The sequence below is a fragment of the Protomyctophum parallelum genome (genome assembly GCF_964188405.1).
Source record: "Protomyctophum parallelum genome assembly, chromosome: 2".
Taxonomy (NCBI): domain Eukaryota; kingdom Metazoa; phylum Chordata; class Actinopteri; order Myctophiformes; family Myctophidae; genus Protomyctophum; species Protomyctophum parallelum.
Window position 1 is genome coordinate 23,986,403 of NC_139699.1, and position 21,174 is coordinate 24,007,576.

The 21,174-nt window shown below is 43.9% G+C and overlaps 1 protein-coding gene across 1 annotated transcript in view; it reads left to right on the forward strand.

Annotated features, from left to right (window-relative positions):
- Positions 1-21,174, forward strand: part of prtga (protogenin homolog a (Gallus gallus)) — a gene marked incomplete at both ends in the record, with an annotated part of 52,503 nt that overhangs the window by 19,576 nt on the left and 11,753 nt on the right. The window contains 8 exons of the mRNA XM_083759247.1: positions 1,816-1,960; positions 2,104-2,237; positions 3,096-3,392; positions 4,455-4,614; positions 5,635-5,882; positions 9,424-9,588; positions 13,425-13,730; positions 15,283-15,471. Of these exons, the coding sequence (XP_083615373.1) occupies positions 1,816-1,960; positions 2,104-2,237; positions 3,096-3,392; positions 4,455-4,614; positions 5,635-5,882; positions 9,424-9,588; positions 13,425-13,730; positions 15,283-15,471 (1,644 nt within the window). The remainder of the gene's footprint in view (positions 1-1,815; positions 1,961-2,103; positions 2,238-3,095; positions 3,393-4,454; positions 4,615-5,634; positions 5,883-9,423; positions 9,589-13,424; positions 13,731-15,282; positions 15,472-21,174) is intronic.

The following is a 21,174-nucleotide window of genomic DNA, read 5'->3' on the forward strand; positions in this document are numbered from 1 at the left end:
ATGATGCTGATATAAATACAGTGGGCGCACCTCACTTCACACAAGAGCTTTTTTTGTTACACAGTTTTAAAAAGTTTCCCTTTGTCCTCTTGAATTCATGTAGGCATAGCCTAATACTGGTGAAAACACATGTTACTGCCCTTGTGCCCTGGCTGGACATGGAGTTTTAAAGATATATATATATATATATATATATATATATATATATATAGCTGTTATATTCTTTACATTTACCTGTTTCCTGTTGCCAAAACATATTTTAAGAGCAAGGTGTTTTTCTTTTCTTTTCTTTTTGTTTGCCTTGAGCAGTCTTGAACATTTTGGAAGACAAGCTTTCATCTTAATGTCCCCCAGCCATCCTGCTTCATCCTATTTCTTCTAAGTGAGTGCTGATATAGGCTAGGCTAATAGTCTTCTCGGGCCAAATCTCATTGGATGTGTGTGTGGAGGTCAAAGTGCACCACACTCAGTTTATTTACCCATTACTTAAGAGGAGATAGCTTCATGCTGAAAACACGCAGTGGCCTGTAAGCATCTTGAGTTAGATCTGTGTGCATTGTGAGTAACACAGTCTTAGAAATCCAATTAAATGTTCTTTTATTTTCTTTATACCGTATATTGGCACAATTAAGCTTGGAAGCTCGGAAGCTCATAATCTGCATTGTGAGCTTGTACATCGGCTATTCTCGCTGATTGTTTGCCACAGAATAGGGATGCTAGGGTTCAAGTTGCTAATGATAAATAATTAGATATTTTCAAGCCCCGGTGCTTTTTGTCCAGATCCTGATTAGTGTTTTATGAGGCGTCCTGTAGGAGGTCGGTAGGAAGAGCAGCACTACCATTGATTTATCTTAACAAATTATTGACCTGAGGGCCTCTTCAGCTGACGTGGGGGATGTGATAATAGCAGCAGTGGACGATGTTAGTGGCATTTAAAATGTTACTGCTGCTTAGATGGGGGATCATTAGAAATGAGAATTCACTGCAGAGACAAAATTAAATGCATTCTAAAGGGTACATCTGATTGATTTGACATTTTATTCACCAACAACTTTACAATGCGCATTTCATTCACACACCGTCCGTCGGCGGAGGAAACCATGCAAAACCAGCGTGCTCATCAGGAGAAGTTAGGGGTTCAGTGTCTTGCTCAAGATAACACAGAGTAGGAGATCGAAGTGGAATATTCCAATTCCCAACGGGGCTGCTCTACTGAGCCACGGCCGTCAATCATAAAGCATATATTTGTACTTATCTGTCAAAACCTGTGGTCCTTTGAATGCAGGTGTTTGTGTAAACTGAGTGCTCGGTGTTGGGGTTGGACAGTTTTGGGGTTATTTCAGTGAGAGTTATTTTGGTTTGGTGACAGGATTAATCCACGTTGGGTTCCTCATGTTCAGCTGGTGGCTGTTATGTGGAAACTATCCTTGCAGGACGCTGCAAAGCCACTTCACACTAATCATCACCTTCCTGTAGCTCGCAAGGCGAGATACGTTTTATTTGTATAGCACATTTCAACAACAAGGCAAAGGAAACACAGCTATACAATTATAAAATGGCAGCAGCTCTATGGGGGGGGGTCCCCAGATGACAGTGATGTGACAATTTAAGGACTTTTACGAGGTATACAGGTACCTAGCACCTGTATACTGTATCTATCTTTTGTCCAGGAACAATACATCTTTATTTGTATTCATACTGCAATGCAATGCATGCATGCATAACATGTACTGTAAAAGTGTCTACAAATGGAATTTGTACACTTTGTCATTGCATAGACGAACGCTAACTATGCCCATGGTGTTTTCTCTTCAGGTATCTCCTCCTTTGCCATCCAGCCCGCTTCCATCGTGGTGACGGAAGGCTCCGTCGCCAGGTTTTCATGCAGAATCACTGCCAGCCCTCCTCCCATCATCACATGGGAGTTCAATCGTATTACATTACCCCTGGCCACTGACAGGTACAGTACAGCATGCGCTTTGATGATTCCTGTGAAGAACTGTAACAGCCCCAGATCCACAATGTTACAATGCTATGTCCTCTTCCAACATGTTATCTTTCTGTGTTTAATCGTGTGTTTGCTTTGTGTTGTGTTGATGACAGAATCACAGTGTTGCCCAGCGGGGTCATTCAGATCACCGGCGTGCAGCAAGCAGATGCCGGAAATTACCGCTGCATGGCTACCAACATCGCAAGCCGTCGCCGGAGCACAGAAGCCACTCTTACTGTCACCCCAGGTGTGTGATCTCACTCTGTTAACGACTTAAGCCCTATTGTTTTGCTGCATTGCATGGTGACGTCTTGCAAAAATAGCTCATCTACGAGCTCACACTGCATCGCCATTGGAATATCTGCACGCGGCACGCTGAAATGGGCATCGAGTCTCGGAGATTGATGTCCGATGAAGATCCATACCTCCATCCATGAAGACCTAAACATCACTAATAAGTGAATTAACCACTTATTTAAACCCTTTGTAATACAAATGGCACCAAATGGACCCTTATGGGTCCACTTGGTTCCATTTGTACACTCTCAGGTTCCATTTGTATTACACTCTCAGTGTTTCAAGTGACCCAACATGCACAATAACAGCACCAAAATGGAACAGAGCTTTCATTAGTATCATCGGTAACACCCTTAGAGTATATATGAATAGAGAAGGCACCCAGAGGAAACCCTGAGGCGAAATGGACATAGTGGCCGAATTTGTCATTGCAGCTCGAGCCAGCGCTGCTCCGTTGACTATCATTGCGCACGTTCATGTGATTGGGGCCATGACACGTGAACGAATGTTTCATACGTGAACGCGCACAAACGGCACAATGATAGTCAACGGCAGCGTGTTCATGTGTTTGGGGCAAATCCATCCCAGAATGCACTCTGTTCCTACCAGGAAGGAGGAGTGAAATCGCCTCATGCGCTTTTGAGCAACTTAATGCAAGTGGATGGGAGGAGAACTCGGGTGTCTTCTCTATTCATATATACTCTATGGTAACACCTGTGAAGGATGACTAGGGATTAGGCGTGTGTGCATAGAGCTCATTGGGTTGAACGTGGACTGTTTTCACCTCCTTCCCTCCTCTCACCCGCAGCCCCCAGCCCCAAACTCCCCGAAAGGCCGCACATCACTGCTGGGCCGCAGAACCTCACTGTGTCCTTGCACCAGAATGCCATCCTGGAGTGCATGGCGACGGGACACCCCAGGCCCATCATCTCCTGGAGCAGAGCCGACAGCAAGTCCATCGACGTGTACAACACCAAGGTGCTGGGCAACGGCAACCTCATGATCTCGGACATCAAGCCCCAGCACGGAGGAGTGTACATGTGCAGGGCGACCACGCCCGGCACGCGCAACTACACCATCGCCTCCGCCAATGTCACTGTGCTCGGTAAACGCTCAGTCTACCTTTTGTTCTCAACCTTTTTGAGGGGCACCATGAAAATGACGTCATATGGCAGCCAAGACTATGGACTTTTAATGTTTGTTTAGAGCCAACATAGAGTATCAGCCAAGTCTATGGATTGTTAATGTTTGTTTAGAGCACGTTTAACAAACAGTAGCAGCCAAGTCTATGGACTTTTAATGTTTTTAAGGGCACTAAACGTGACATCATATGGCAGCCAAGTCTATGGACTTTTAATGATTGTTTACAGCACTTTAAACAAACATTACCCCACTTCACACAACTGTGATGTTTAATTCCAAGGATCCCCTGTTTGATATCGTCGCTGTGTACTACAGTGTCACACAAAAGCATAAAAAGTGGATCCACAAGCTCCAAACGTTTCGAGCCCCGTTTCGATCTGCTACTTTTGCTATTTTCAACAGAGACGATACGAAATAGGCTACAAACTGCTGAAAATATTCACTTTCATCAGTGGGGTGAGGGGTTCGTTCTGCTGCTGCATTTCAGCACCGATTTAGCAGACAATATTACGTTACTGTTACTTGCAATAGTCCGGGCATTTATTTCATAATGTTTTTTCGCCAGGCGTTTGGTGCTCTCCAGACCCTGCGCTTGGTTCCCTGGACTGCAGCCCCCATAAAGCCCATGCGTTGAGCCGCGCCTGGCTGCAACTAATCAAATTAAATATGGATTTAAGTGTGCCCAGAGCCATGGGTGTGTCAACGTGCAAGCAGAGGCGGTTGTAAACAGTGTTGTTAGTGCACATTCACCGACCTAAATCTAAAACACCCATTATTCATTTGATTATATGCAGCTGTGTTGCTTACATCACAGTACAGTCTCATGCAGCCTGTCAGGTTTTTAATCTGCTGTAGTTTTTAACCTGAACTGAAAAAACAAACTACAAAAGAGTTTCATTCCCCAGTACATTGTATGCCAAGTCATACTGAGTTAATAGTTTCATTATTCTAATGATTTATTTCATGTTAATGTTGTGATGCGATTGTACACGTCTCATTGTTTGGATGTGTTCTGTGTGTGAAGCGCCACCAGCCTTGGTGGAGTGGCCTGAGAGCCTGACACGCCCCCGCGCGGGCACTGCCCGCTTCGTGTGCCAGGCTGAGGGGGTTCCCACGCCACTCATAACCTGGCTGAAGAACGGAGAGAAGGTTCACTCCAACGGTCGCATCAAGATGTACAACAGGTATTTGTCACACAAACCTTTTATCTCCATATTTAAAAAATAATGTTACTACTAGAGTTACTACTTACTACTTACATCTAAGTTTCTACTTAGATGACACGCTGCAAAGCGTGTGCCTATGGGCTATAGTTCCAAACATTGCTCCTATGGCTGGAACTATCCCATTGAGATAGAATGAGCACTTCCACATTCCATTGTTACAATGGGAGTCAACGCTAGTGTCGCCACTCTCTTACTATATTATTCTGCTTGGATGTAGCTGAAGTAGCTAGATGTAGCCAAAACACCCCCAAGGCGAGTGACAACAACGGGAAGTATGATTACTTCTAATGCGACAAGCGATGGGACCGCGATGGGCCGTCAAAAACATAATCTTTGGTTAGAATTGGATGGATTGATTTAGATCAAGAGTTATTCACGTTTTAAGATTTTCGATCTCATCCACTAAAATGGAGGGTGACCACTTTGGATGACGTCCCGACCGGAAATGACATTGAATGTTACCCAACAGGCGCTCCCAGCTATGATATCATTAATGTTCCGTCCTGTGATTAATCTCCGTCCTGAGCGCTGAGCGTAACTATTTGATAGGACGTAGACCTCCGTTTATGCCGCTCAGTGTGTTAATGAATGCTATTTTCAGTTTGGTACTACAATTTAATGCAACACTTTTGTACTTTTACCCGAGTAACATTTTGAATTCAGGACTTTTACTTGTAAAGGAGCATTTCTGCATTGTGGCGTATTGCTGCTTTTGCAAATGTTATAGTTTTAAGTTCAGCCAAAAAACTTTTGATGATGAATTGAATACATAGGACCACAATGGAAACAAGCCTTCAGTGCCTTATTTTTGTGTTATCCTTATTAGCATTGCTTGCGTAATTGTACTTGCTGTGCTGTTTGCAATTTGTTCAAGTATTCAATCGATCGATCAATCAATCAATCAATCAATCAATCAATCAATCAATCACTCAGTCAATCAATTAATCAATCAATCAAATCACTCCTCCGCCACTGCAGCAAGCTGGTGATCAACCAGATCATCCCGGAGGACGACGCCATCTACCAGTGCCAGGCGGAAAACGAGCGCGGCTCGGTGCTGGTCATGGCGCGGCTCATCGTGGTGATGTCCGAGGACCGGCCCAGCGCGCCCCGCAACGTCCGCGCCGACACCGTGTCCAGCTCGGCCATCCTGCTGGCGTGGGACAGACCCCTGTACAATTCGGACAAAGTCATCGCCTACTCCGTGCACTACATGAAGGCAGCAGGTAAGACAGCGACCGAAAAGCCTGGCCGACCATGCTCTCATCATGTATTTTCTGTGGTTCTGACCCAAGCAGTGGTTTAATGTCAAGGATAGATCCCCCATAACTCTGATAGTGTACACATGGAACCAAATTGATTTGTAAAGGGTCCTCTTGGTTCCATTTGTACACTCTCAGTGTTCCTTTAGCTACCAATCATTTAGCTGGGGACCCCCTGTAACCCCCGGCCTCAAGGACCCCTGGGAGTCCCCTTATCAGACAAGTTCTGGAGCTATTGCCCTGAACGTCCATATCTAAAATCGCCACTGTTACAGATGCAAGAACAGTGGATTGTGTTTCAGCAATGCCAACTTTCTAGGAAGAGAAAGGCTGTATTTTGTTTCCATTGGCTTGGAAATCCCCACTGATGATGATGTAATTGGTGGGCAAGCAATATATGGTTGAACATAAGTGTTCCTTTAACTGTTAAAGGAACTTATTATGTTCAACCGTATCTTGCTTTCCCACCAATTACATCATCATCAGTGGGGATTTCCGAGCCAATGGAAACAAAATACATCATCATCAAACTAACCCATCTACAAGCCAACAAAGACACGTTGTTAACATGTACAGTAGACTTGTACAGCAAGTGAAGAACTTGCTGTTGACACTCATACTATGGAGTGTAAATTAGTGGGTGTTTATTTTACCCACTTGAACCCCAGCATATTCTGGTGGGAACATTAGCCAAAAATACCAGATCTACAAGCTCGTAGACCTATTCAAGCTTGTAGAGCTTGTAGATCGGCTATTTTTGGCGAAGAGATTTGATAGATGTGAAAATAGTGGTCAAAGTACAGTTGCAACTCAAGTCCAGTTCTCTAAGACGTCAGGTTAAGTGGTCAACTCGGTCATGCTCTCGTCATGCATTCTATTGAATGTATGGAGACGTTTAATGTTAATGTTTAATGTTAATGGATTTCCACGTATAGCCTCGGGCCAGTTTCAAACACTTCCCCTCCGAGTGGAATGTGGGAGGTGAACCATCTGTTGTCAATAGTGGTGCTGGTGGACAGAGGTCAGGGGAAGAGGGTGATTACTCCACCGAAATAAGAACAACAGCTTTCTCTCTGCAAACAGGAATGCTCTTCTACACACCAGTGGTTCCCAAACCACTCAGGTTGAGACCCAAAAGAGGGATTAAACATTTATCCGGGACACCCAAAATACTGAAAATAGCAGATCTACAAGCGATTTGAGCTTGTAGATCGGCTACTTTCACTACTTCTTAAACATTTGTTTTCTATTATGGAATGTCTTCCATTTATAATTTTTTTATTTTAAGAAATTGCTGATTTTATTTTTTTAATTCATGAAAAATCTAGCTTTCTTGCGAGCAATAAAAATGTCGGGGGTGCATACTTAGTTTAGACTAGTCATTGGTTAGACATGGGTTAAGGTTAGGTTTAGGTGTGCTGCCCCGTGGGAGGTTAGGGTTAGGGTGAGGGTTCGAGATAGGTTGTAGTTGTAGGACTAATGACTGGTCTAATCAATGACTAGTGGGCGCCCGCTGGCCTAGTGGTCCAGGTGCATGCCACAATAGGCTCTGGCCTGACGAGTTCAAGTCCTGTTCATGATGACCTTTGCTGCATGTCTCTCCCCTTCTCTCTCCCTCTTTCCTGTCAATCTTCACTTGAAACTAAAAATAAATAAAATAAATGTTTTGGAACCGGTTCATTCTACGCCAGTGCTTTTCAGCCTCTCGTCAGCTCTGGACCAGTCAGGTGGAAACCTCATATTTATATCCCAAAACCATTACTTTTCAGGAAATGGAAAAAATAAACCGTGTTCACAAACGACTCATTGGTTCAATACTATTTAAACCCACAGACAGCCTTAACCACTTTCACTTATTGATTATTTTTCTTTCAAATATTTTGTGACTTTTTTACAATCCTCAAGCCTCCACCCCACCTCCCCACCACTATACAGTTAGAAGGCTATGTTATGCCTTCCTATATTTGGTAAGAAGGCATGAGTAATTTCTATTTAATCGAAAGAAGATCTTAAAGCTGGATTTATACTTAGTTGTGCCGGTGTGAAAAATAGCCAATCTACGAGCGACCGACGTGAAACGGTGTGTGTGTGTCACCGCAACAAATGATATCAAGTCAATATCCCTTGACGGTATAAACATATACACCATAACAAATAAAAGGCACGGTATATATTATGCAATGACATTATACACATTTATTCGTTTTAAAACATGTTCCCATTGACCAGCGGTAATTATGCCGTGGACCAGCAGTGGTCTGTGGACGTGTGGTTGAGGAACGTAGCTCGCCGGTTTGCGGCCGTGTGTAGAGAGTTATAGAACACGCGGGCAGGATGCCCTGGGCTTTATTAAGCTCAGGATGCAGGATACAACTATTCATGAAACCACAAAGCCTGCAGTGTTGTGGCAGAGACCCCCTCGGGTCCTTCATTTCTCCTGGGAACCTCATCACTTCCACAACAAGGAGTCACACCGGAACAATGCAGCATCTCCGAGAAAAAATGTCTTCAGCCTGTGAATTCAAGCACTAACCTTTCATTGTAGACGCCACTGGATTCCCATTGAGAGCAGGGGCGAAATGTACAGACTCCAGGCAACGAAAGAAGCACCTGCTTGGATTATGTGGTTAATACGGAAATAGAGGGAGAGGAAAGAAAGAAAAGAAAACAAGTTCAACAATTTCTCTCTAGTTTCCCCCCTTTTGTCTGTGTTATGTGTCAAGTATTTTGTGCTCTTGATCAGAGGTTCTCAAAGTGGGGTCCGGGGGTCCATGGGGGGGGGGGGTGTTCCTGGCAGGTCCTCAGATAGTTTGGAACCAATCAGACCCTTACCGATGTGTAACTGTCAGTAACAGGTGTCCATCGTGGCCTGAATGAATGCCAAAACTGGGGGTCCTTGAAAGGGATAAAAGTTTTAGAAACCATGTCCTTGAATAAGAATCATTCATTGACATTGACAGTAATACTAAACACACACACACTCTGACTGCACCTGAGTTCACATGGCGGAAGCTCACAGCTAAATGGAAGCGCTGCTGAATGGAAGGACTAATTAGTCTGGTTAATGGAATGTGCTGTAAGTGTTTTTTCCTCTTTTTAAACGCACAGGAAGGCAGGTTTTCTTACACTATTCAGGGAGGAGCAGTGGTGCATTCAGGCTACATACAGACAAGGTTTTCTTAGATTAACCTCAAGGATGTTGTTTACCAGCTCTGCGTAAATTAGCCTTTCACAGACTTCTGTGCGCAGAGGCCACGAGTGAGTCTTTTTGTGTGACTCTGTTAAGCCCTTTTCAGACAGGGGTGTGTGTGTGTGTGTGTGTGTGTGTGTGGGGGGGGGGGGGGGTGGGGTGGGGGGGGGGGGCATAGCAGTGCATTTGGCATTTAAGTTAAATGCCATGATATATTTGACCAAATATCTATATGATAACCCCCCCCCCCCCATTTTGAAACCCCCCCAAAATAAATTTATCATGACATTTATTTGTATCTTTTTCTGTTCCCAGGGTTGAACAACGAGGAATACCAGGTCGTCATTGGCAACGATACGACCCGGTACATCATCGATGACCTGGAGCCTGCTCGTAACTACACCTTCTACATCGTGGCCTACATGCCCATGGGAGCCAGCCGCATGTCAGACCATGTCTTCCAGGAGACCCTCGAAGACGGTGAGGCATTTACCCTGGCATAAAACATTTGATTCTGTGGAGATTTTTGAGGGGCGCTCCTATATGCCCACGTGTGTGTGTGTGTGTGTGTGTGTGTGTGTGTGTGTTAAAAAAGAACACCCATGTGAAGTGAGGGGCGCTCTTATCATCGTACATCATCATGACGTAAAATAGACACTATGCCTATTTGTTCAGAAATGCACTATGACATAAAATTCTCCATTCAGTGTCAAAGAGAATTTAATGTTTGTTTGTGGGCGGTAACTAAAAGCTGGATGTAGGAGGGGCTAGCGCCCCTCAAAAAGTGAGGACGCCAAAAGTGATTGGCCGGAATGTGATGATGTATGATACTAGGGGCTGGATTTTGAAGATGCGTTTTACAATGGGGTAATACATAAATTGCCCTCGCTCTGCGCACATTCGTATTATGAAAGGCTATCGGCCCGTGTTGAACGCACACACATATGGCATACGGCGTTCCTGAATATTTTAGCATTGTGGGAGTGTCCATATGTTAATTATTTTCGCTTTGCGCAATTTGCTATTAAGCCCCTTGACCTAAAAACACTCAGCGCATAACGATTAGGCGTGGGTCTGACCACCTCATAAACGCAAAAAGCACTGTTTGATTGTACACTTGAGCGGCTCTGGGAGGCTGCTAGAGTGTTGCCATGTCTGTTTATTATAAGCGGCTTCTTTTTCTGTAAAGTTGCTTGTAAATATTGGTAGTTGTACTATTTGTGGTTGCTTTTCTTGTTTCTAAAGTGGTTATTTGGGCTTTTCTCCTAATGTTGTTTAAACCAGTGATCCTCACACAGCACATTCCCATGTCAAGGATCCCCAGATGAATGCATTTGCCCAACTAAGGACGGCTAATCCAAAAATTAAATAATTTTTTTCCAAGATTACTTTTGAAAATAGCAGATCTATACCAGCTCACAATGCATCACATTCATTCATTAAAACTATGAACTCTGACTGCAGGGGGATATATATAATGATCATTATAACAATGTGCAAGAACATATTTAAAAAGAAGGAAGAACTTTATATTTGTAGACAATCAAAATATGTTTTTTTTTTTTTTTTTTGCGTCTTTTTTTTGTAAAATGTTGAGATTAGAAACGGCCATAATTCTTTCATTTCTCAACCTTAAAAATAAATAAAAACATCTCCATAATCCGTGGGAAGTTTGCTTTCATATGCTGTATCACACCCGATTCAAGTCCTTAAGTCCTGTCTCACTGCTCTGTGTCCTGTCTCACTGCTCTGTGTCCTGTCTCACTGCTCTGTGTCCTGTCTCACTGCTCTGTGTCCTGTGTGCTGTCTCACTGCTCTGTGTGCTGTCTCACTGCTGTGTCCTGTCTCACTGTCTCTCTGCATTCTATGATCCTATAGTTTACTGAGACGCTACACTGTCTCTGCATTCTATGATCCTATAGTTTACTGAGACACTACACTGTCTCTCTGCATTCTGTGATCCTATAGTTTACTGAGACGCTACACTGTCTCTCTGCATTCTGTGATCCTATAGTTTACTGAGACACTACACTGTCTCTGCATTCTATGATCCTATAGTTTACTGAGACGCTACACTGTCTCTCTGCATTCTATGATCCTATAGTTTACTGAGACGCTACACTGTCTCTCTGCATTCTATGATCCTATAGTTTACTGAGACGCTACGCTGTCTCTCTGCATTCTATGATCCTATAGTTTACTGAGACGCTACACTGTCTCTCTGCATTCTATGATCCTATAGTTTACTGAGACGCTACACTGTCTCTCTGCATTCTATGATCCTATAGTTTACTGAGACGCTACACTGTCTCTCTGCATTCTATGATCCCAGTGTTGTTTTTGGCAGCCATTTTTTAGTCTTAGTCAGTCTTAGTCATTTGGAAAAATGCTTAATTAGTCTTAGTCAGTCTTAGTCATTTCTATCCTTGATAGTTTTAGTCGACGGAAACTCCTAAGGGTTTTAGTCATTTTAGTAAAAGGTTTTAGTCAATTTTTAGTCAAAATGTAAAAAATGTCTTTAAATAAAATGTCTATAGCTACAGGTATTAATACATTGGCATTGGAATCAAGGTTGACAGGTTGTCATTGTCATATGAAGCTATATGATTCCCTGCTTTCATAGAATGGAATAGAATGGAATAATAAATAGATGGAAAGTACATAGTGTTATTAAGGCGGACTCCTTCTAACTATATGTCGTCTTTAAAATGCTAAGAGCGAAGACCATATACCATCGGGGCCACAGGCACAGCATTAAGCAGCAGCATTCAACTCATTCCTTCATCATGACTTGAATGAAATAAAATATAATAAACGTTATTTTACTGGTGTTTTTCAATAGAAACAAATTATTTTGAGGCATAAAGGTGACAGCATGCAGTGCAATAGGAATAATTAACCCAAATGTGACAAAGTCATGTCATGTCTTCTATGGTGCCAGCCTGAAGAAATGTAATACCACGACCCCCAAAGTGCGCATTCCGTATGTGACATCAGCTGACTGATGAAGAGAATAGTACGGACATGTTGATTGGGTACGTCTCAAACACGCCTTAAACACACCCATGACTAATTCAAGGCCGTTTTGCGCAATCCACGGGGTGTCGAAAGCGCTTCTTAACATGCCCAAAATTGCAATATGACATACAACACGCCCCCAGCTCATAAAACTGTATGTATTACCCCATTGTAAAACGCATCTTCAAAATAAATCCAGCCCTAAGAGCGCCCCTCACTTCACACGAGTATTATTTTTTTATAATGAATTGCATTTTTATAATGAATTGCATTTTTTTAGTGCTCAAAGCGCTTTACAATGGTTCATTCATTCATACATTGGGAGGTTTATATCATATACTATATTTAATAAATACCCTTTGTTTTATGATTATATTAATTTTTCTCCCCACAGAATCAAATGTATGGTCATGATTTTTTGGAAATTTTTATGGGAAATATGAATGGTTCTGGATCGGTGGAACCATAAAATGGCCAGCACTGCTCCCATTGCCCTATATAGTTCAGAACATTACTGTATATTTCCAAACATTACTGTATAGTTCCAAACACTACTGTATGTATAGTTCCAAACATTACTGTATAGTTCCAAACACTACTGTATGTATAGTCCCAAACATTACTCTATAGTTCCAAACACTACTGTATGTATAGTTCCAAACATTAATCTATAGTTCCAAACACTACTGTATGTATAGTTCCAAACATTACTCTATAGTTCCAAACACTACTGTATCCGTACTACATATTCAGTGTGTTTCCACAGAAAATGATTTGACTCAGAACCCTAAAAGTTGGTTCGGACCTGGAACCAAAAATTGAAAAAAGAAAAAATATCTAGAATGGAACCAGTTCTAGGACCAAAGTTCTTTTGGTAGAAAAGGGGGTGGGAGGAGAAGGAGACAGGAAGTGGTCGAACTATACAGTATCATTTGGAATAGCTACCAGCTCACGTTGCGAGCTTGTAGATTGGCTAGGTCTTCAGTAAGTAAGAACATGCCCCTTCTCCTCCATCAAACCCAGAATGTAATGAACAAAACCCACCTAACAAAACCTATGTTTCTATGTCAGTGGTTCTCAAACTATTTCATGTCTGATGACCCCAAAAAGTATGTGTATTTGGCCGCCGACCCCATCTCAAAATATGTTGTTCCAGGGACCCCCCAGAAGCAAAGATATGAGTTAAAAACATTTGCCATGTGCTATTTTTCAACAGCTAAAGTTTAAAATTATGGTTAAAGTGATTTTCACGGGTCAAACTAAACAAGTCCTCGTGCTGGTTCTCCTCCACACCACAGTGCCGCTGCGGGCCCCGGAGCTGAGCCTGACCAGCCTCAGCCCCACGGACATCCAGGTGTCGTGGCAGCCGCTGCCGGACAAGCTGAGCCGCGGCCGCGTGTCCGCCTACCGCCTGTCCTACCGCACCGTCGCCGAGCAGGCCGCCAGTCAGATGGAGCTGCTGGGAGACACCACCGCCCACCTGCTGGAGCGCCTGCAGCCCGACACCATCTACCTGCTGCGCATCGCCGCTGCCACCGGCGTGGGCTGGGGAGAGCAGTCGGCCTGGACCTCCCACCGCACCCCCAAGGCCTCCAGCGCCAAAGGTACGAAACGCCAGAGACTGTCCAGTCTTTTTTTGTTTTTTGTTTTTGTTTTTTGCTTTTATATATATATATTTTGACAACTTTAACGATGCATGTAGCAGGACGTGTGAGTTATGTATGAGGAGTGTGTGTGTGTGTGTGTGTGTGTGTCTGTGTGTGTGTGTGTGTGTGTGTGTGTGTGTGTGTGTGTGTGTGTGTGTGTGCGCACGCACATGTGTGCTTGTGTTACGGCCCCAGCCTAGGGGAACGTATGGAACCCCTCTCTCCAGAATGACCATCTAAAGCTGTTTTCTGGAAAAACCTCAATATTCAAATTGTTTATCCAGGAACCACTTTTGTTGCTATACAGTATATAGCAACATATATATTCTGCAAAAATATAAATATCGGACAACTTAGGTTTTTAGAACCGGCCTCATGCAGGTCTACATGGGTTAAGTTTTAAGGATATGCCCGCATGAAGAAGAGCTTTTGCTCTAATAATCTTGTTAAGGCATTGCGTTTTGTTACTCGCTGACCTTTGGCCTGCAGTGTCAGTAACATTGGAATGGCTTCAGTCATGGGTCATAAAGAAGAGGGACCCAGGCCTCCGGGAGCGCAGGAGAATAGGGCCGTTCAGAACCCAACATCTGAGGCTTTGGGGTGGGGGTTGGGTTGACGATGGGGGAGGATTCTTATTTTTTTCCCATCTCTGTTTTCTTTTTTTATCTCTTGTTTTCTCGACGTCTCCATGTATATGCACAGGAAAGGGCTCTTCATTGGTCATTGGTTTTAAAGAACGACAAGCTCACAACACGAACACGTCACAATCATGACACGTTGTGAGCTTGTTTATCTGCTATTTACTGCATGCAACACCATCATGCTCCTAACCTAAGGTATAAATCAGGCTACTTGCTCACAGTGCTTGCAGTCTTGCCACATGTAGGTAGGAGTGAAGGTTATAGGTGGACTTTGTTGTGGCTGGTTCCTGGAAAAATAGAGAGTAACGTTTCTGCCGAATAATTCTAACATAAGCCGTTTATTACGGGTACAAATGGTAAATGGTAAATGGTGCATTTATATAGTGCCTTTATCCAAGGCGCTTTACATAGATTGTGCATCACATTCACCCATTCACACACATTCATACACCGATTGCGGCGGAAGCCATGCAAGGTATACCAACCAGCACACCGGGAGCAATTTGGTACAGGCTTTAGTTCCGACATACTATTGGTCCAACTGTCATTAGACCGACAACCTACCTCAAAGCCTAACCTAACCATAACCGCAAGCATGGGAGCAGCGTATGTTCGACCGCATGTCCGACCGTTGTTTCCGCATGTCGGACCTTTGGTGTGTCGGATCTGCGTGTGCATCCCATTTCTTACAATGGCGGTCTGCGAGTGGGGAAAATGGAAGTGAAAGTGACTGGCGCAACTAACTGCCCTCTATGGCTGTCCCATAAAAACTTGACTCTGTGAGTCTGTGACCCACAAATGAGTCCCGACCCACTGTTTGGGAAACAGTGCTCTAATCTAATGTGATCCTTCTTGTGTCTCTACAACAGTCCCTCTGGCTCCTGAACTGCAGCTGGAGCCTCTGAACTGTACCACCATCGTGGTGCGCTGGAAACTGAGCCCAGGGAACTCTGCCAGTGTGCAGGGCTACAGGCTGTTCTACCACGAGGAGAGCCAGCAAGAGAACGCGCCCATCCAGCTGAGGGCTGCCGATAACACTCACACCATTGGAGGCCTTGGTGAGTTTATGTTTTATATTTTATTTTATTTCTTAACCGCTTTTAACCCATTCTGGGCGGGAACCCCTTTTGGTAAAACTTTAGCTATAAAAGAATCGCAGACCTACAAGCTCATAGCGCGGCACTCGGTGCTGCGCTATGAGCTTGTAGGAATCCAAAGTGACTTACAAGTGTGAGATCGGAATAAGCATAGACTCAGTTATGATCTCTAGTCAACAAATAATATGCTACGTATCTGTTCAGTATTTGGATGTTTTCCAGGCATGGTTGAACGACAGTAGAGAAATGTTTTGTTTGTTTTTGTACAAATGTATGTTGTTTTTAATGAAATAGCCACTAGTTTTTGTACAAATGTATGTGGTTTTGAATCAAAATAGCCACTAGTTTTTGTACAAATGTATGTGGTTTTGAATCAAAATAGCCACTAGTTTTTGTACAATTCACTATCGCAAATTAATAATTCATAAACCCTTTTGCGACAGTAGTGTGCGGCCGGTCGTCAGTAAAGTCCCACCAAGCAACACCTGGACTCGTCTCAGGCTCACAAATCAGCACACCCGTGCGAGGAACGCTGCGATAGTCTTTTCACCCCCTCCTGCTCCTACAGTGCTCCTCTCTCTATAGCGCCGCGCCGCCGCTCTACTGACAAATCTGACTGATTTACAAGTCAGCTGCTGACCACCTGGTTGCCCCTCCCCCCTTTAGGCCACAGATGGTCAGTTGTCCAGTGAGTTGGCCTGGGACCTCTGTCCTCTCCTCTCTGTCCTAGCTGACCCACAGGCCAAAAGGAGCCTCTCTACCGTCCAGCCCTGTCCACCAGCTGTTGGACGGACATTGAAATCCTGCAGAAGGAGAGGAGGGGGTGGGTTCTCTTTCTAAAGCCTAAAGGAAGCCCCCGGTTTGGGACTCGTGAAAGGACACGTACAGCCAATTAATCAATCACGACTTTGACTGTCTGTCAATAGAGCCTCTACTTTCTGCTGCCTGGCTGGCACCGGCTCTACTACTCCTCTAGGGGTACGCAGAGGTACTGCAGGTGGTACATTTGAGAAAGAGGGAAGATACAAAATAATTACACATTTTCTCTTGACAAACTTTGTATGAACCAGCATGCTGTTGGACGGAAGCCTTGTATCTCCAAACCTGTTACTTCTCAGGACATGAAAAAGAAGAATCTATGTTCCGATGGATCTAGTTTATGATTATTTTATAATACTAATAAAGAAATTGTCAGCAATCACAACGAGAACTCCCTTTTAGTTTTTATTTAAAAAAATATTTATTTTATTTGAAAGTGAAAGTGTTTTTTCATTAGCTACTATTTATAAAACCCCACATGGCACTGGCAGTACATTATTGCGTTATTTTTTTTTGAAATATGGACATTCACGGTTTCTATCTACAACGAATGAATCAATCAACCCCTATAGCATGGATTGACATGACAAAATACCTCCTAGGTTGAGAAAGGAAAAGGAAGGATTCCTTTAACTTTCCCCCTCTTTGACAGAGCACTGTGCAAGCTGCGCTTCTGAGGACAGAAAAAAAGGCCTTGCTTTATTGTGACGTGTGATTTATGAGGTTGTTTTATGGCTGCTTTGAGCAGCATTGCTGGAGAGGACCAGGCCAGGACAGCACATCAAAGAGCCTCATTGTGTTTGGCCAGGAGGGACACAAAGGTAGTATATTAGCCAAGAGTCAAACACAACTCAACTCTCTCTCTCTCCACAAAATGTGCTGTAGCCCAGTGTTTCCCAAAGTGGGGTCCGGGGACCCCTAGGAGACCTTGAGAGAGTTCCAGGGGGTCCCCAGCTAAATGATATTTAGGAATGGACCCCAAATGGACCCTTACGGGGTGTACAAATGGAAGATCACAGGATCTACTGAATATGAAGGTATACTGGTGAGGAAGCCTAAATATGTCAGTTCACATGCAGTAGATCCTGTGATCTTTTGTGGCCAGATGTAATTTATTGGGGTCTAGTAAGACTATAATAAATAATAAAAAATATATATCTATAACATTTAGTAAAAAAATACATATTTAGCCCTATGCTTGAATGCCCCCGCCCCCCTGTCAAAAACAGCTAAAATCCCTAAAAAGAAAGAAAGCAGCAAATGAAAATAAATTAACACTCATCTTTTACTTTCTCTAACAACCTAAAACATGAACCTTGGTTGAAAAAAAACTAAAGTTGTCCTTTAACTGGATGGCCGAGTGGACGTGACAACAGCCACCATACAGCACGGAGGGCGTCGCACACAAACAAACATGCTGCTGGTGTGAAAACTACAGCTGAACCTTTTCTGTGTTTTGTTTTTGCGTTGTCACCTTGTATAGCCTTTGTAGGGTCTGTATGTGACAGGAGAGAGTGAGAGAGAGACAGAGAGAGAGAGGAATTGTGTGTGTGTGTGTGTGTGTGTGTGTGTGTGTGTGTGTGTGTGTGTGTGTGTGTGTGTGTGTGTGTGTGTGTGTGTGTGTGTGTGTGTGTGTGTGTGTGTGTGTGTGTGTGAGGGTGTGTGTGTGTGTGTGTGTGTGTGTGTGTGTGTGTGTGTGTGTATGTGTGTGCATACGTGCGTGAGTTGACATTTATGGCCACTGCTCAGGCAGTGCTTGCTGTGGCCAGGGGGTTGGGGGTCTTTCACAGTGCCGAACAAAGCCTCAGAGGCCAACAGGATCTGCATGGGGGGCTGTAAAAGTCAGGTGACCACGGACAGCTCAAAAATGTCCCTTTTAATACAGCCCGCGATAATTTATGGGGGGAGCAAAGGCCTCTGTGATTTACCCCTCTGGGAAAGACAGCAGTGCGGACCACCTTGGTACCTTATGATGTATGTGACAGCATACTGGAACACGTTGAAGGAGCACTCGTTTAACGTTTTCAACCTACCTTCGTATAATTGGTCCTCATGCACTGATGCTCATTGCAAGATGGCACCGTTCCTGTCCACTCACTCTGTGTCTCAGAGGAGGGCTGTGGACAGTTCAGAAACCTGTCCACTCACTCTGTGTCTCAGAGGAGGGCTGTGGACAGTTCAGAAACCTGTCCACTCACTCTGTGTCTCAGAGGAGGGCTGTGGACTGTTCAGAAACCTACCAGTGACATGTGTTTTTATTATTTTGCTGACTCATGCTTGTGGCCTCTATGAGTAATAACCTGAGATAGGCTACTAGTGTTTTTGGTGGACACCTCCAATGGCCTTTAGCTCAAGACCCAAAAGATAAATTAGACGTTTGCCCGGGACCCAAACTAGTGAAAATAGCAGATCTAAAATCTGCAATTCAATCTTGTAGATCGGGTATTTTCACTACTTACTATTTTTTTCGGTCGGGATACCGATTTCATCCAATCAGGAGAGAGAACCCATTTGTCAGCTTAAAACGTTGTAGTATTTCAGATCCAATCTTTTTTTGTTTGTCCCGTTTCATTACTTCCAATTTCACTTGTTTATCCTGACCTGAACGTGTACGAGCTCTCCTCCCTGATTGGATGAAATTGGTACCCTAGACCCGAAAACGCTAATTAACACTTAAATAGATAACAATAAAAACAACTTACAGCACCGTTAAATTATTGCTCTCTGTTCATGTGGTAGCATAATATATACAGTAAAATCCTCAGGATTTTATGTTCCATTTGCTTCCATCTGTATCCTGTCAGGACCCTTGGATGGCATCATCACCTTATTAAGTGGGCATTTTATTCAGGTTGTTGTTGTTTCGCTGTTTTGCATCCACTTCCTCATCTTGATCCCTCCACCCTTCAGGGAGACCCCCCCCCCCCACACACACACACATCCACAACCCCTCCTTTTGCAGGATTTGGCTTGCCCAGATTCCATGTCAAAGGTCGTGGCCCAGATGTCACAACCTCCCTCGCTCCCAAGCCCCTCTGTGTGCTGCATAATGCCGGCAGCTCCATTGTGTTGATGTTGGTCCTGCCGGGTGGAGGTGGTGGAGGTGGAGGTGGGTGGAGGAGTGTGGGATTCTTCCTCTGACTGCTCCTCTTCTTTTAGAGGTCGACACCGAGCCACAAACAAGACAAAAGCCCTGGGGATTGTCCAGAATCTGCCCCTCCGTCCTGGGGCAATAAAATAACACGATGGCGCAAGAAAGGCACAGAGTGCAGAGAGAGAGACAGCAAGAGAGAGAGAGAGAGAGAGACAGAGAGAGAGAGAGAGAGAGAGAGAGAGAGTTGTCCATAGGTGTCATATATCATAAGAAACAAGCTCAGGAACTTGTGGTGAAGCCTTAGCTGAATCTTAAAAGGTCCACACGGCAAAAGAAGACTGTCCATCCTTGACCACTTAAACCCTATAGCGGCCTATATGTCAGTTGAATGGAATCCCCCAGAGGTCTATGATTGGCCCCCTCATTGTCTCCCTCTACATCCAATCACTTCTATTTGGAAATCACTAATCACTTCTATACTACCAGCTCACAATAGGGACGCTATAGGGTTCGACTGGTTGAACACTTTTTTTTATTCGATATTTATTCATACAGGTGTGAGATACAAGACCTCTTGTTGGAGGGGAGACCTGTCCAATATAAAAAGCTTTCAACAACATGAAAAAAAATGAAACATTGAAGTCGTGGCGTTCTGTTCTGTGATGAAGTGTGAAGGTACGAGAGACGAGGAACCCCCGGCCGAACAAAGAGGCTTGTCTCATATTTCACACCCCGTCGTGACCTTAGATTCTTTGAGAGTTTTATCTCGGCCTGACCTATCGCCCCGCTCCGGCTCCACTCTCAAACTCCTCTGCTCTATGGATGGTGGAGGAGGAGGGTCAACTCCACCCTTCTTAATCTCCTCTCAACCCCCCGCACCCTGTGGACTCCTCCCGCCCCCACTCCCACACTAAAACCTTAAAGTTGTTCTGATCGATATCTGATTCATAATAAGAGGTCATGTGGCTATATTAAGATGGTCATGGTAGATTCAGAGTCATCGTGCGGTTACTGCATGGTAGAGGAGCTAGATTCTTGCGCTTGCAGATTGTCTGTTTTCGGTGCACGACAATGGCACGGTTCCATACGCTCTGAGTTAAATAAACACTTTGAGGATTTTGCAGAGTAGACTAGATTGGGGTTCCAGAGATGAAAAAAGAAAAGAAAAAATCAGCTAAATCATGCTCCAGCTTCCCTTTCAGTCGGCTTTTAGCAAGCTGTTTTTCATTTTTCTAATCGACACGGAAATATGAATGAAATGTTACTGTACGTAGTGCAAAAGAAAAATAATCAAACTTAAGGCTTTATAAGCTTCCACGAGTCTCACTAACAACAGGACATTTCCTATAGTGATGCTTGTGATCATACATGTGGAAACACAGTCCATCCATAGGCTCTGTTATCATTGCATCTATTTAAAAATAAATAATAGCATAAGTTAACACACTTCTCCCATTATATCATGTTCCTCTCACATCATGTGAAGCTGTAGCCTACAGTAAAACAAAAAACAAAACAAAAAAACTAACTCTTTGACCTGAGAAGATATTGTTACGTCTCAACCCCACATGCAAATTCCGAGTCAAAACCCTATCTCAGAAATAAAATGGCCATTTCTTTGTTCAAACGGCTTTTGTTCAGATTCGGGCCTCTCTCTCTCTCTAAGGTCATTGATTGTGGTGACCGCTGATGACCAGCAGCTCTGCCTTTCCCAGGGGCCATTGTGGCGTAGGTTTAACCTGGAGAGTTGA